Source organism: Paramisgurnus dabryanus, chromosome 8, assembly GCF_030506205.2.
Source record: "Paramisgurnus dabryanus chromosome 8, PD_genome_1.1, whole genome shotgun sequence".
In the NCBI taxonomy this organism is placed as follows: domain Eukaryota; kingdom Metazoa; phylum Chordata; class Actinopteri; order Cypriniformes; family Cobitidae; genus Paramisgurnus; species Paramisgurnus dabryanus.
Window position 1 is genome coordinate 25,963,809 of NC_133344.1, and position 15,910 is coordinate 25,979,718.

The window sequence follows — 15,910 nt, forward strand, 5'->3', positions numbered from 1 at the left end:
AAATAGTTGTGTAAAGACTGTGATAGGCACTCATGATTGATCCCAGAGTACTTAAAATCATACTGTGCCTGTTTGTTCAACAATTCAGCTTTTTCTACTGGATTTATTACTATTGCTCAATTCAAGGATCATAATTTATACTCCTTATTTAATTTGGCTGAATTAATCTGGTGTACGTTGCTACTTAGTAATCAGACTTGCTTTCTGCCTTGCTTTGAAGGATGGACCAGAATGTTATAAACACTTAAAGTAGTTTTTTTATGTGAACCAGACCGCAAACACTTAGCAATGCAATAAAAACGCACTAACAGCCAATCAAAACATCTTGGTTACTACTTGGCAACCAAGGTCATGCGTGAGAATACTTTTCCCTCACTCACTTTTATTTCATTTCTCCGTTCAGCGTTAAGTTTCTTTTTAAGTCATTTATTTTTCATTGGATCTGGAGAGAGAGGCGTCCTGCTTCCATAATCAGGCCAGCGAGAGGATAAAAAGTTTATTGGGAAGGCTTTTAAAAGATGAACCAAAAAAGAAAAGAGGCAAATTTTACAATATGTATTTTATTAACTTTTATTAACTTAAACCCTCTGAACAGAGCCTGCACTATGTATTTGGTTTACAGAAGCTTTAAAGTCCCAGTGAACCGGAAGTTGTGATCGACTTTACTTCCGTGTTGTGAGGGAATTCCGATTGAAGAATATCACGCAAGGAAAATAGTGGACGTGGCTTGTGTTTTCCACTGTGCTCTGATTGGATATAGAAAAGTAGGCGTTTCATTCAGAAATGGAAGTGGCAGTAGATTGACAGTCGGAGGGGGCGGAGTTAATTGATGTTCCCACCCAAGTATATAGATGACGTCATTGTAGAATGATTGGCACAAGAGGGTGGAAGTACATTTTTAGATTAAAGTTTGCTGAGGGCACATAAATAAAAAAACTTGCACGGATAAATTGTTTATAATAAACACTACAATATTACATAAATAAAAAATAGTCAGTTTTCATTTCATTGGGATTTTAAGACCTTCTGTAAAAGCTGTCACCTATTTCAGAAGTTCAAGTTTTGCTTGATCAGTGAATTTGCTATTTATTTGTCTTTATTTTTCTCTTCCAGTACCTGTTTACTGACACCACCAACAGTTACCTGTGGAACACCTTTGACTTCTGTAAAAGCATCCAGGGCTTCTCCATCCCCTTCAAGCCCATAGATCTGCTTTTGCACAGTAAGAGGCCTAACCTGGTCCTCGGCTATGACAGCTCACACCCAAATAAACAGGTAATTCTATGCAATTGTTAACCATCCTTTTGACAAACCAAGGAACAAAACTGATGTTCGTTCTGGATTCTTAAAGGGACATATCATGAAAATCTGACTTTTCCATGTGTAAGTGCTATAATTGGGCCCCCAGTGCTTCTGTCAACCTAAAAAAAAGTGTAAAAGATCAACCCATTAACTTAGTTTTAGTATACTATTCTCTGCAAGCATGTGGAAGAACAGGTCATTAAAATTTGGTCCCCTTGTGATGTCAGAAGGGGATAATACCACCCCTTATTCTGCACTATCCAACCACCACACTGCCATTTAGTGCAGAGATCAGCTCATTTGCATTTAAAAGTACACACTCAAAAACAGCACATTTTTGCTCACACCTACAAAGTACTACAAATAAATTATCTATAGGGTATTTTGAGCTAAATCTTCACACACATGGACACCAAATATTTATTTGACATCTTAAAAAAGTTATTATGCCTTCCAGAAAATGTTCTTCTTTAAGTATATAAACCTACAATATATCAAATAAAAGAAAAGATCCTCTGCTTTCAAAAAAAAAGTTTTATCTTACCTTTATTTGTTACCTTTATCACCTCTCAAATATGGGTAGGTTTCTTCAAACATACCAAATTTTGAGCAAAAATCTTAGGGAATTGTGTTTTTGTGAAGGATTTTTGATAGAGATCAGATTCAGAGCAAGGATCAAAACATAAACAGAGTTTGAACTGTTTGTCCTAAGGCGATACTTCCAGGTTTTATAAATTGGGTAATATTTTTTATAACACCAGCAATCAAATAAATGGTTGACAACAGGCTTGTTAAAAACTTTCTGAACAGACCTAGGCCTCAGTCACAGCTGTAAAGTACTCAAGTATACAAGTGTACATCAAGTATCTGTTTTTTATCAGGGTGTTTTTTTACATCAATACATTTTGAAGCATAATATCATATTTTTTATTCCACTACATTTCATATTAAATTTATTTTAATACTTAATTAGTTATATAAAAAATCTAGTTCTTCTGTGTTTTTACTCATGTAAAAGTTTATATAAAGTAAAAGTATACATAAAATAGTACTAGATTTGAATGTATTTAAAGGAACATGCCCACATTTTGGGAATTTAGCTTATTCACCGTATCCCCCAGAGTTAGATAAGTCCATTAATACCTTTCTCATTTCCGTGAGTGCTGTAACTCTGTCTGACTCAGCCCCCACTAGCTTAGCTTAGCACAAAGACTGGAAGTGAATGGCTCCTGCTAGCATACTGCTCCCAATAAGTGACAAAAAAAGGCAAAAATTTTCCTATTTATGTGTTGTGATTTGTATAGTCACACCATGTACAAATAACAAGGTCATATGAGTTACAGACATCTTTTAACAGTATACATACTGGGAACTATATTCTCAGAAGACGAAGCACTGCTTCTGGGCGGAGTGATTTGCACAACTCTGACCGAACTTTCTGCACCTCACCAGGGGGCTTCTTGGATGCTGCTAAAAATCACTCCGCCCACATAGCAGTGCTTTGCCTTCTGAGAATATAGTTCACGTTATTTTGTCACTTATTGGGAGCAGTATGCTAGCTGGAGCCATTTACTTCCAGTCTTTGTGCTAAGCTAAGCTAGCGGGGGCTGCGTCAGACAGAGTTACAGCACGCACATGGATGAGAAAGTTATTTATGGACTTATCTATCTCTGGGGGATATGGGAATAAGCTAAATTCCCAAAATGTGGGCGTGTTCCTTAAAGTAGTAAAGGTAAAAAACTTGTTTTGATGAAATGTAGTTGAGAAAAAGTACAATGTTATGCGTTGAAATGTATTGAGGTAAAAATTTGCCAAAAAAAAAAAACACTGTGATAAAGTAAAGATACTTAAATAAGTAATTTAAAGGAAAAATACTTCAGTACTTTACACTTCTGCTCGATGCAGTGTTTTTCCTAACTTTTCGTATGAAATGCTGATTTCGTCACAAATGTGAATCATGTTAAATGTTACGAAAGGAACAACTTTAACCTCACAAAACTCATTCCTCTTTCTGCTGTTTTTCTTTCATTTCTCTTTCTGCAGCTCTGGAAATCAGATGACTTTGGTGTGACGTGGGTGTTGATTCAGGAGCATGTGAAGTCCTACTTCTGGTAAGTTGTGTAAGATTAAGCCCCTAAACAGAGTAGATGCAGGTTTCTCTGTTCCAAAACTTTCTCTTATCTGTTTATGTATTACTGACACCATAAACGGTTACCAGTGGAGCACTTTTGGCAGTCATGGAGCTAAAGTCCTGGATATAGTCTGTTTTTTACGCATATGTGAGAGTACGCCCACAGTTGAACGCATTGCAAAGCATAGTTCATTTGACCTATACACGTGTACTAATGTAAATACAGTTTTTATTCTATGGCACATTTAAAGCCCCATTGTTCATCCTTCCTAGAAAGGTTAAATGTTGATGTATTTTTTATTTGCAGACTCACTTGTTTGCTTTTGTAATTCTCTGCAAATAAACTCTGCATAAAGGTTATCAAATTTTTATTAATTCAGATGTTCTCACTAAGAAAAACAAATGACGTGAGTCAGTTAGTCTTCACATGACCCTCTGTGAAGTGAATTGTGCACTTCTGACACAGGTACACGCACAGACTGGTACCAGTCTGATAGACAACCAAATTCTTCAGTGTTTTGCATTTTCTCAGCACCATAACACTTGTGAAAATAGGCCATCCAATCAACATCATAAAATTAAAAGTGATATACCTTGTATAGTGTTTCAGTGCATTGGGGATTTAGGTAAAGGATGCAGTGTGAAAATGCATTTTTAAAATAGATGTGTTTTATTGTTAACTTTTCGCTCTGGTTTCAATTGCTGTTTAAAGGAACAGCTTGTAAATCCAATGTTTGCTCTCCATGCAGGATTTGTGACTCTGTGTATGTAATCTGGAGAGGTTTGATAGTCTTTCGCAATGTAAGAGTTTAGTAGGAATGTGAAACTCCTGCTTTGGGTTGCTGCCATTGCTTGGAGTTTGCATAAGAAGTTACTGGCTTCGAAAGCATGTAGGAACTAGAAATAACAGAGCGGGGCTTATTTCTCTCCAGGACCATTAACGTTATGCTCCAGGATGCAGTCCAACTGAAAGACCGGAGCTCATTTGAATGTTATGACTACAGCTCATTACGGAAATTTTTGCAGTATTTCAGTTTTAGCATCAATAACATCTCTGTGTCAGAACAAATTTGTAATGCATGTTTTTTATTGCAACTAAAAAGGCCAACTTCAATTCACGTTGTGGCTGATTTTTTTGGAGGTAAATATTAAGACGGGCGGGTCCTGCGATCCAGGAAAGCTTCTTAAAATGGTCAGTCGTCGATGTTTGTCTGATAAGTCCAGACTTTACTTGTATTAACAGGGTTCCCGCGGGGTCTTAAAAAGCCTTAAAAGCATTGAATTTATGAATTTGGAAATAATACCTTAAAAAGACTTAAAAAAGTCTTAAATTTTGATGTCTGGGTCTTAAAAATTGTGCTGTATGTAACTTCTCCATATTGTATTTTTCCTTAAAAGTTTCTTTGTCAACCACATTTTGATTAAATCAGGGATGCAAACACATCGCTTTTAAGCGCCTGCGCCTTTTTATTATTAATGGCATTTTGGTTGCGAGCACATCGTTTCTCTCCCGATGAGTCTGCTGTACGTTCACATGCTCTCTGTTTCTCGATGAATTGGGTGCGACATGAAGCGAGTTCAGCGTAACATGTTTCTGAACTTGAGCAGAGTTGTATTCATAGAGGTTTTCACGGAGGACCGGGTCCGATTAACATTATGTGTAAAACCCGAGTCGATAGGAAAACGGCCGTGATCAAGGTCAGTCAGCGCTAATGTTCACGTGCAGTTTCAAGCTGCGTGCCTCCGTTTCTATTGCGATAACAACTGGCTTGGTTTGAAAGTCACGACCACGCGCTGCACTTTCTTTCTCCGTCCCTTTGTTTAATAATGTTATTATTAATGAACCATCTTTTTATATCTAAAAAGTTTGCTCAAAGATCACAAAGATGTTAGCAAAAAAGCAATGTGAATGTTAATTAAGCCCATTGCACGAGCAGGGGCGGGTCTAGAGAATTTTTCATGGGGGGGCCGGACTGGGGCACAGACTTAGAGAGGGGTGGCACATTTAAATACATATAAACAGTGAATTAGTGTAACTTGCCCTACATTGAAGGTAATAATACTGTATACTGTATCCTGATACATTCAGTACATTTAAACCTCCTGATGTGTTTTTGTTTTAACCTCCCTCTGGTCTCTGCATGTAATACAAATACCTTGGTTTGCAGAAAAGTCAGTGGACTACTGCTGCATCTTCCTCTCTTCCCTCTACTCATGCCTTTCTGCTTCGATCTCTCTTTTTTTCTTCAAAATGAAGAAATTCTGAATTTTTTGAGACCTTTTCATTGGTCCTATTGCCTGTATCTGACTGTCTGTCTGTCCCTAAAGAAATAATAATGCATTTTTCTCAGTTAATTTGTCAAGTCATAAACTAATTTATTTCCTAAAGTTGAATGTTGTCCGCATATCATCTTAATAAAGATATTACATTTGGTAGGGATGTTAACCGATGACCGTTTGACCGATGGTTGACCGTATCAACGTTAACCTGTCAAAGTTGTCGGTTGTCGGTTAAAAAAAGGGATCTGTAAAGGGCTATTATAGACTAAACCCTACTACAGTTAGTCATCTCTTTCTTTCCAAGATCTTTTTGTGTGAAGTGAACAAATCCCTCACACTCAGTTTTTAACTGGTCTGTTTGTACTTTATAAACCAATAAAAAAACATTTGGCGTGAGGTCACTGCTTTTGGTTTCGCATGTTCACAAGGTTTGCGAAAAGTAAATGCTACAGGCTATTTTTTGATAAATTCCTTTATTCGAATAGTAAATAAAATACAGTAATACAATAATTAAAATTAAAGTCTCTCCTGGTTGTGTTCCAAATTATTAACATTTATGTCTTTTAGGCTAACAGTAAAGTGCAGAGTAAGTTTTGTTTCTGTAAATCCTCAGCCATGATTTTTACCACTTTATTAAGTTTTGCTTTGTAGAAAGCATTTCTTTGAAGTGAATTTCGTTTTGTATAAATTGTATCCTAATTTTAATAAATGTTTAATCAACAAAATGCATGTATTTATTAAATAAAAAGCAAATATAGCAGAGTATATAATTACCGGTCCGTGCATGAAGGCGCCGGCACTGCGCGTTCACTTGCATTGCATTGTTAATTAGAACGCACCTCATCACAAATAAATAAAACTCAGCGTAGGCCTATATGCCTCATACAAGCATTAAATATCTTTGCTGCATTTGTTCTAGAACAAAAACAGTGCGAGACCTGCTTTGGTCGGTGCTTTTACACATTCTGAAGGTGCCCGTTTAATCCATTGGTTTTATCGTGTTGCAGTCTATTAGGCAACATTCCGCATAAGATGGGTTTAGATTTGGAAATACATTACATCTATATTTCAGTGGTAACAGAAAAGGTGATGATGATCATCCTATGTCTTTAATATTACTACCCCAAACTAAAGCGCAGTCTCTCTTCTGAGCTGTCATTTTATTAAATGAGCCGCGGCAATTTTCAAATGAGCTTCACGAACGCCTTTATTTTCAAGTTCAACGCGATCACCTAGTACCTAAACTATTTCAAAACTAAGCACGGCGCCGCGTTTGCGGGACTCATGTTTGGCGCTGTAGGGGATTTAAAAAGTATTGTGAGGTCTGTGTGTGTGTGTGAGCCGGAGGCAGAGCGCAGAGAGATGCGAGTTGCGAAATTGCAGGCGCGGCTCGAAATGGCTGTTTATTTTAAATAGCATAGCATATTTTAAACTAATAGGCCTATCAGTTAACCGGTTTCAACCGGCCAATGAGGCTCGGTGGCCGGTCAAGAACATTTTTCGTTTTCGCCATCCCTAACATTTGGTTGTATTAAATGGCATATTGCACAGAGCCCCAGTGAGTTAATGTATAGAAAGAAATAATGTTTATGTTGTTTTCTTTAAATATGCTTCTGAGGCTGTGGTCTGTTGCATGAAGCTATTTGAACAACAAACTCTTAATTTTCAAAATTCAGAGTAAGTTTGGAGTCGACAAATCCAGATAAATCCAAACTGGTTTAGATCAGGATCAGATGTTGGACAGTGCTTGGTTTAAACTTTGTGTTTTATCTAGAGTTTGCAAAGCCTGTGCACCTGAAAGTGAAACCTGCTTCATGCAACAGAAAATGTACTTAACAAAAGGGAAAACAGTTAATAGCAATGAAAGTTTAGAGGCTGAGGAAATTCTAGACGTTTATTCATAGTCGTATGACATGTTAATGTTTTTGCATGCGCCGAATCAACGCAAAGCTCTCTCCGTGTGTCGACTATTGAGGGCACTTGTTTGTCGTCTTAAATAAACCCATGCACACACAGACGGCGCAGCTTAAACAGTCACTCCACATAAAAACGTTACGTTGTTTTTCATTGATCTATTCCATACACTATGAGATACAATAGCGCAACTCTCCCTAAAGTTTACACATCAATATTTGAAGGATATAGGGAGGATTACGTCTGATTGGAACGGGACCGGACACATTCAACCTGTCTTTGCATACAGCTACTCACTTAGTGCCTTTTTAGTGTTAAATTGCTTAAAAGCACTTGAAGGTTAACATTTTAAAACACGTGTAAATTATAAACTATCCCTGTTTAATCCGCGATCGAATCGCATGCGGGTTGAAACGTGGGTTCTGATCCGTATGGATAAACTGCGATCTAACACACCACTATTTATTACAAACGCAAAGGCAAACGTGACTTTATATATTCTTTTAATGTACCGTTAGGTTGTCTTCAACTTTAGTAATGAGCATTCTCGACAGTAACAGAGAGGAGCTAGCTCTAACTTCCTAATCGCAGGTTTCCACATTTAAGGAAACATATCAAAACTCAGCTCACTCACCTATGACTTTGTTGTCCTTTTTCACTATCTGCATAAAACTCCTTTCTCCGTCCTCTGTGTTTTTCCTTGTTTTTCCTTGCTTTTTATTGGTGCCACCACCGTTCGTTACTATAAGTGTGCGCCTACTAATTGACTCCGATAACAACATGTCACGGTAGAGTGGTTCCTCGGGTCTAGACAATTTTTCATAGGCGGAGCCTCCACAAAAAATTTTATTTTAATATTTTAAGCTAATAAAAAAATGTAATATAAATAAATCAAAGCCCTGTAAAATATGAAGTTTTATTTTAAGAAAAGCAAAACCACTAGTACATAATTAATACTGACGAGACTGATGGTGTGAGAGGGGGGGCACTTGGGGTGGCCAATCAAATTGTGGGGGTGGCCCGTGCCCCCCCTGGCCCCCCCCTGGCCCCGCCCCTGTGCACGAGCAAAGCTCAAGCTGACTCTAGATATAAAAAACGCAAAGCTCTAATATAAAGTCACCAGTCACTGGGACAGCAAGTAGACTTTTGAATCTAAAATAATAAGTGGATTAAGCTCTTTTAATCTGCAAGAGAGGAATTAAAAGAGGCACTTTTACTGCTTCTGCTCTATCTAAAAAAGGAAAGAAAACTACATAAACCATAACACACCGATTACATTTATAATCTCTAGACCTGCACTTTCTATCATTAATATACTATACATATTATTGTATTCAAAAGAGTTTGATAAAAGGGGTCATCTACACAAGTATTGCTTCATATGTCAGTGCAAAAACAGTAAAGTGTTTTGTGATGCTTTGACAAACATTGTCAGCTTTGTTCATTTATGGTTGGATTTATGAAATATAATGTGAAATTAATATAAATGAATGCAGCCAGATGGAAGGCCCTGGATACGTTGCAGGAGGTGGCCAGGAAGAAGAGGAAGAAGGAGTAAAGCAAGAAGAAGTGCTAGATAGTTCAATAAGAGTTTTGGTTTAACATAAAAAATGAAATTGAATATTCCAAATTAATGTCGGCGTCTTTTGGTTTTCGAATTTCATTTTTCTCTATATACCTAGGTTGGTAGGGATGGCAGGGGTCTGTGGCAATGTAGCCTAAGTATCTGGATATTTGCCTGGGTGTGAGGGCTTAGATTACCTTTCTCTTTTTTGAACATACATGTGTTTGCATCTCTGTTTGTTTAATAAAGTAGTATAAATAAAGAGTGGCGGATCCAATAATTGAGAACGCAACACAGTCCCGGGTCACAGTACAAAATACTGCGAACACGTGATGCCTTCAGTAAATGAAGATCACCACAATCATAGACTGCAACACAACACAGCAACAGGCAAAGGAGAAGTGGGAAAAATCAAAGAAAATCTCAGAAATTCCTTAACAACTTAACATTGTTTGGCAAACTTTCTTGTGGCCTACTGAAAAAAAATTTTCACACTTGCTTGGCTTATAATCTTTTTACCCATTTCACATTTTGGAAAAATAAATGAACACAAGTTTAAGTATTTTAGTTTTTCTTTGCTGGTAGGGACGTGAAATGGGTATTAATTTTTTATATAAATGGTCTTAAAAAGGTCTTAAAAAGACTTGAATTTAACTTGAAGAAACCTGTAGGAACCCTGTATTAATAATTGATTAAGTCTGTCCGGCCTTGGCCCATTTCTTTTGGTAAAGTGGCAGTCAGTGCTTGTGGAGATAAAATCGGAAGCATTGGCTCAGTATAAATAACTTAAGGGTTTGAAAGTGACGCAGTGATAACCCTTTATGCTTTCGCATTTTTTTCCTAGGTTTTACGCAGTTGGCAGATGTCTGCCAAGTTGTCATTTAATGTGTACAGATTATCAGTTGTGTATGCCTCCTCAATGTCACTTTTTGTTCAGCTGTCCAATGACAGTGGAGGAGAGGCGGGACAAATATCACAACAACCAACCGACGTATCGTACAATGACATAAACAATACAAAAGTATCATAGCAACAAAAGTGCTTAGCTTTACAAACGCTGGCAAGCGCCCACAGTTGGCATCCGCCTGGCGTTTCAGATGCGGTTACACGCTTTGGTGCACACGCCCCTAATGTCATTCCAAACCTGTATGACTGCATAGAAAGTAATGTTAAAAAGTGCCATTTATGACCAATAACATTATGTTATCAGACTCCGAAAATGATAAAAAAGCACTATAAAACTATATAACTTATTTCTGAACAATGATATTATGCTATCAGACTCCAAAAAAGATTAAAAAAACACTACACAAATATATAACTTATTTCTGAACAATTACATTATGCTATCAGACTCCATGAAGGACAAAAAAAGCATTAAAACTATATAACAATCCAAATTACTTGAGCTTTACATAATGGTTTCTGAGAAACAAGGCGCCACAGGGAAGTTTCAATATGAAAAGGCAGGAATAACATTTGGAAGATGTGGCGGAGGGGAAATCTTCTCGTTTTGTTTTTAGTTGAAGAAAGAAAATGTAACCTATTTGGAATGACATTTAATAATTTTCAGTTTTTTATTACGTTTGAATTTCACATCTCTTTATTTTATACCGATGCAACCATCTATTTAATTAACATATCTGACTGTAAACAATTTCGCCCTTAAATCAAATAGGAGGTTAATGATGAAGTGACTCATGTTAAACAGGTTGAGTTCTGTTTTTTATAGGCAAAGCAAAACATCTCAATCCTTGTATGTGAATTGGGCATGAAGTTGCCTGTTCCTACTCGAACCTCAGTATGTTTTTTTAGCTTTAATCTAAACAAACTAAAGGCGGAGCTGCAGGACTAGTTGAATGTGTATTAAGCCTTTTTCTTTCATCCGTCTCTCATCCTATTGCTGGTTGTGTTGATCTCCCATTCGTGAATAAGAGGGCAGCCGAGGTCTACGTGTTTGTTCGCCTGCTTGATAATCCCTTTATCCATTAGCTCTGAGTTTTAAGAGTCAGTCCCAACAATCAACCCTGTGTGTTTACAGAGGAAGTGAGTGAAGTCAGGCCTTTGGTCTGAAGCTGAAAGCAGTGACACGTAAAAACCGCTGCCCATTCCTATTCTTCCCAGTCTTGATTTGGACACCTGAATAATTTATTTGTAACGTTTTTAAAATAAGAAATACCCTTATTCAAGGTTGCAAATCAAATAAGCAAATTATTGACACTTGCATGTTTAAGCTGTGTATGAAAGGTCAGATTAGTCCTTTTTCATTGAAGCACACAAAATGCTCTTTTGATAGTTCTCAAACTGAGAGAACGTGAATCATCTGGTTTTGTCCATGCCAGCTGGAATACATGATAGGATTATGACATGATATGTTTCTAAACACATTATAAATGTTAGAAATGTATTGCTGAAACACGCCACAAAAACTGTAAACTATGTAGTAATGAATTGCAGAGTTCAGGGTCCCATGGGTCCTTGAAATCCTTGTAAGTTTGTGAATCTGGGGGAAAAAATTCAAGGCCCTGGGAAGTTTTTGAAAATATACCTACATAGTTACAGGTCATTGAAAGTGCTTGAATCTGTTTTATGCAAGAAGTTTTCTGGAAAAAAATCCATATTATTCCCTGTTTAGTGTAAGATAATGTCATAACATTTCTAGCCTAGCATTTCTAGCTTTAAATGCTTATATCTTCTGTATGCATATGTTGATTCATACTAACATGCTTTTTTGCATAGTTGTGTTTGACACATGAAAACTTCTCCGGTTACGTATGTAACGGTTGTTTCCTGAGAAGGGAATGAGATGCTGCGTCTCCCTTGCCATACTTCCTGCGTCCCTATAACGCCGTCTTTGGCAATATTTCAGATAGCGATATACTTCCTGGCTCTCGCATCACCATGTCTTTGTCATTAAGCCTCACCATTGGTTGAATTTGATATACACATTCAGACGCACTTACCCCTGGAGGCGTCCCCAAAGTGTCACCGCAGTGACGCAGCGGGAGTTCCTTCGAAACTGTATCTTAATGTGTCCCCACATTTAGTCCTTGAATTTGAGGGTATTGGACCTGGAAAGTCCTTGAAAGGTCCTTGAATTTAAAGTTATCTAAGGTGTGGGAACCCTGAGAGTTAGATTATTAAACAGTTTTATGCCATTTCTGAGTTCAGGTTTTAAGGCAGGCTTACAACGATGGCTCGATGATGCACTTGAGCCACCGAGCATGGTTCCCTCCTAACACAATCGCGAGCATCCATTCAGGTTATAGTGGAATTTGAAAGTTGAGAGAGAGACAGAAGTTTTCCTGCAAGTGGGCGGAGTTTCAATGCAGACAGCGGACACACCCCCACCACTTGAGAAAAGACAATTCTGCCTATTTTTCCAAGATTTGGAATAAATATTTATTATTTTTCCATGATTCAAATTTGGTTGGGTAGTTAATCACACATTTTTATGTGGTGTGACTCAAACCACATTTAATATCTGACTTAAACTATACAGCCACAAACCAAATGTTCCTAAATTCTGAAATTGCATGAAATATTCAGTTCCAATTTTTCATAAAACCACAGTGTCAGGAAATCAGGAATTAGAAAATGCCCTTGCTAAATGAAAAGTGAGACCATTTTTCACAAGTGGCCTTCATTGTTTTTTTTGTGTGTCTTTGCATCTCCGCAGGGGCGTAGAGCCATACGACAACCCCACCACAGTGTTCGTCCAGCGACACGAGCCTCAGGGCGACTCCAGTATCCTCAGCAGCACTGATTTCTTCCAGACCGAGCAGGGCCGCCGTGCTATCCTGGAAAAGGTGGACAGCTTCCAGCTACGGGACAAGTACATGTTTGCCACCACCACCAGGGTAAGGACTCGCCGGGGAGAGCTGCTGACTTTCAGCAAATAATTTATAGCTTCGGGTGTCTTTTATCTAGCAAAGAAAGGAATGTGACCAGCACTGGAATAGTAAAACGAAACATGTCGAGAGCGCCCAGAATCAGATTGGTGCCAACCCTGGCTGAATGGCTCTCCTGTGGGTATAATGTGTAAACACTCTTCAGCTGGAACTGAAGGAACGAAACCACTCAAGATGAACAGGCAGGGATAACAGGCTTATTTAAAGCCTGAGAATTGGATGAGGAGGATTCCTGATGCGTGAACGTCTAACCTCATTTGTAGGAGGATAATTCAGATCGGTGACCCTGTGTGAATTCGTGAAGGGTCAGGTATAGGATGAACTCAACGCAGTTGCTATTTCTCCCTTGTATTGAGTTTGATCTGTTATTAGACGTTGGTGTGACCCTACACTACACCACACCACACACCATCAGTCTAAATATAGCAAAAGAGGCATCAAATTCTCATTTTTGCATCCCATTCAAAATGTAAATGCAATGTGGTTCGAGCTACTATTTGTTTTCCATTAATATGCCTCCATAGTTTTGCATAGTTCTTGGTTGACGAAAACAATGACAGCCAAGAGAGACCAAGCGTCTGTGCTGACCGCAGCTAGCATTAGATGTCACTACTGTAGCATATTTAGCGGTAAATCATTTCCACCCCACAAAAACTGGCATCTCGAAAAGCCGCATCCCACAGCAAATGCTGCCTGGAACTGGATAAAGCATCTGTCAGGTTACACATGGCAATGCCAAGTTCCATAAAGTGTTAGCTGACCCAAGTGGTAAAATTTGGATGGTTCAGAAAACCATCTCTCAGACTCTGTGGGAGTTTGAGGGCTGCGTGTGTTCGACACTTTGTGGATGGGGTGCCTGCTTGACGGGTCTGATGTATGTTCTGGTAATGAAGTTGTGGCTTGCTTTCCCTGGGGTGTGTTTAACCGCTTATATGCGTTCTGCTGCCCAGCGCCGCCATATGGTCTTGTGTTCAGCACGCCGCTGTACTGATGCCAGCTAAATGCTGCTGCAGTACACACAAATGCTTTCATGATCACTTTAATTGTTCTTGTTCATGAAAGGTGTAGTTTTAAAGGAATAGTTCACCTGAAAATTGAAGCCTTATGTACTTGTACAAGTTCTTCAATCAATATGACCTTATTCTTTCATTAAACACAATGAGAAGTTTTGAAATGTTGAAAGGTGTTGAAGAAAGTGCTTCTTATAATGAAGGTGAATTGTGACTGAGCCTGTCAATCATTAAACATTCGGCTTAATCTTAATATGTGCGTTTCAGGAAGAGAGGGAAATCTAGAGCTACAAAAATGTACCGTATGTGGAAAATAATGTGTTTTTAACCATAAACCACGCAAACACATTGTATTAAACCAAATACACCAAATAATATTATTCTTTAGCAATGAAATATGTGCTCTTTAAACATGAGAACAAGTGAGAGTCGAGTTGTTGTCCATGTAAAGGTCCATTTCAGTCAATGGCTCATTAGGTAGCTCACTAAGGTTTTGCAACATAGCCAAAGCCGTTGCTGACGTCACAAAACACACGTGCCTCCCTTTATTGTCTTTCATCATCTTTTCTTTCATTTGCCGTCTTTCTTTCTGACTCCCTCGCTCGCTCGCTCTCATTGTGATCAGTCTCTCTATCCTTTGCCCGGCTAACAGGATTACCATAATGAATATCACAAAAGCCTTTGGCAGCAAAAAGCTTCTTAGACTAATTAAAGCTGAGGAAACCAAGATCTTCCTTTCTGAGGGATTTAGCCATAATTTCATAGAGATCCATGATAATTATTAATCCTCTTATTCCGCGTCCTCACCTTCCCATACCCCTGCAAGCTCTTTCTAGCAATAACCTGATTATACATTGTAATGTGAACCTTTATAGGAGGATGATATTGAATTAAAACAGAGTGTGAATTTAAAGGTCACATCAGTCTGCGTAAAATGAGTCTAAACTACTAATAAAATTGGTACAGGGAGCTATTTGTGCGGCACGTGATGTTGTTGACTGTGTCGAGCATTTTAAAAATATCTTCTTTGGTTTCTTGAACAGTGTGTCCACGGCTTTACAGCCGGAGCGATGCAAGAACTTCTCGTACCGTGAATCTTCAACACGCTACATCTACTCATTCTCACTCATGCTTAAAAGTCTGCTCTCTGTTGCCAGCACAGTAAGGCTGTTGTTTCAGAGATAAATGCTTCTTCCACAAAGACAGCAGAGTGACTCCACAGCCAAATATTCATTAGATGCACTGTGCCAGCAACTATTCCATTCATGTTGGCATGGAAGACTAGAAGAAATGGAAAGGCGATTTTGCTGTCAAGTTTGTTGTCAGGGACATTCAGATGCTATGGTAGAAGAATTAGAGAAGGCTGGTTGCTCAGAGAGCCTGTTTGTGGGTAACCGGCTATAAATGCTTGATGATACTTTGAGTGCTAAATTGGAGGTTGCCTGTAGATGTCAGGTGCAAATGGAACCTTGGTGGAAAATTTCCAAACTCCTGACAGAATTGGTAATGGCTTGATCACAGAGAAACCTTGTGCATCCACCCATGCCACTGGGCTGTCTAAAAGGTGGCGTTTTTTGTTGAAATCCACAACAGTGAGCTCTAAACTTTTAAGCTACCTTAAAGCAACACTATGTAGTTTTTTACCTTTAAATAATGTCTCTAAAATTATTTCAGTGATAGCACAACTTTTAACTGGACAAATTGTACTGTTGCTGCAACCTGAGCAACCTCCTAGCTGCTACAAGCACACTCTGAAAGTGGTGGTGTAGGGTAGGAAACACAGCCCCGCCCCTCCCCC

The 15,910-nt window shown here is 38.4% G+C and overlaps 1 protein-coding gene across 1 annotated transcript in view; it reads left to right on the forward strand.

The window, feature by feature from the left end:
* The window catches only part of sorl1 (sortilin-related receptor, L(DLR class) A repeats containing), a 76,247-nt gene that overhangs the window by 12,092 nt on the left and 48,245 nt on the right, over positions 1-15,910 (forward strand). The window contains exons 4-6 of the mRNA XM_065281237.1: positions 1,114-1,275; positions 3,346-3,413; positions 12,871-13,051. Coding sequence (XP_065137309.1) covers positions 1,114-1,275; positions 3,346-3,413; positions 12,871-13,051 — 411 coding nt within the window. The remainder of the gene's footprint in view (positions 1-1,113; positions 1,276-3,345; positions 3,414-12,870; positions 13,052-15,910) is intronic.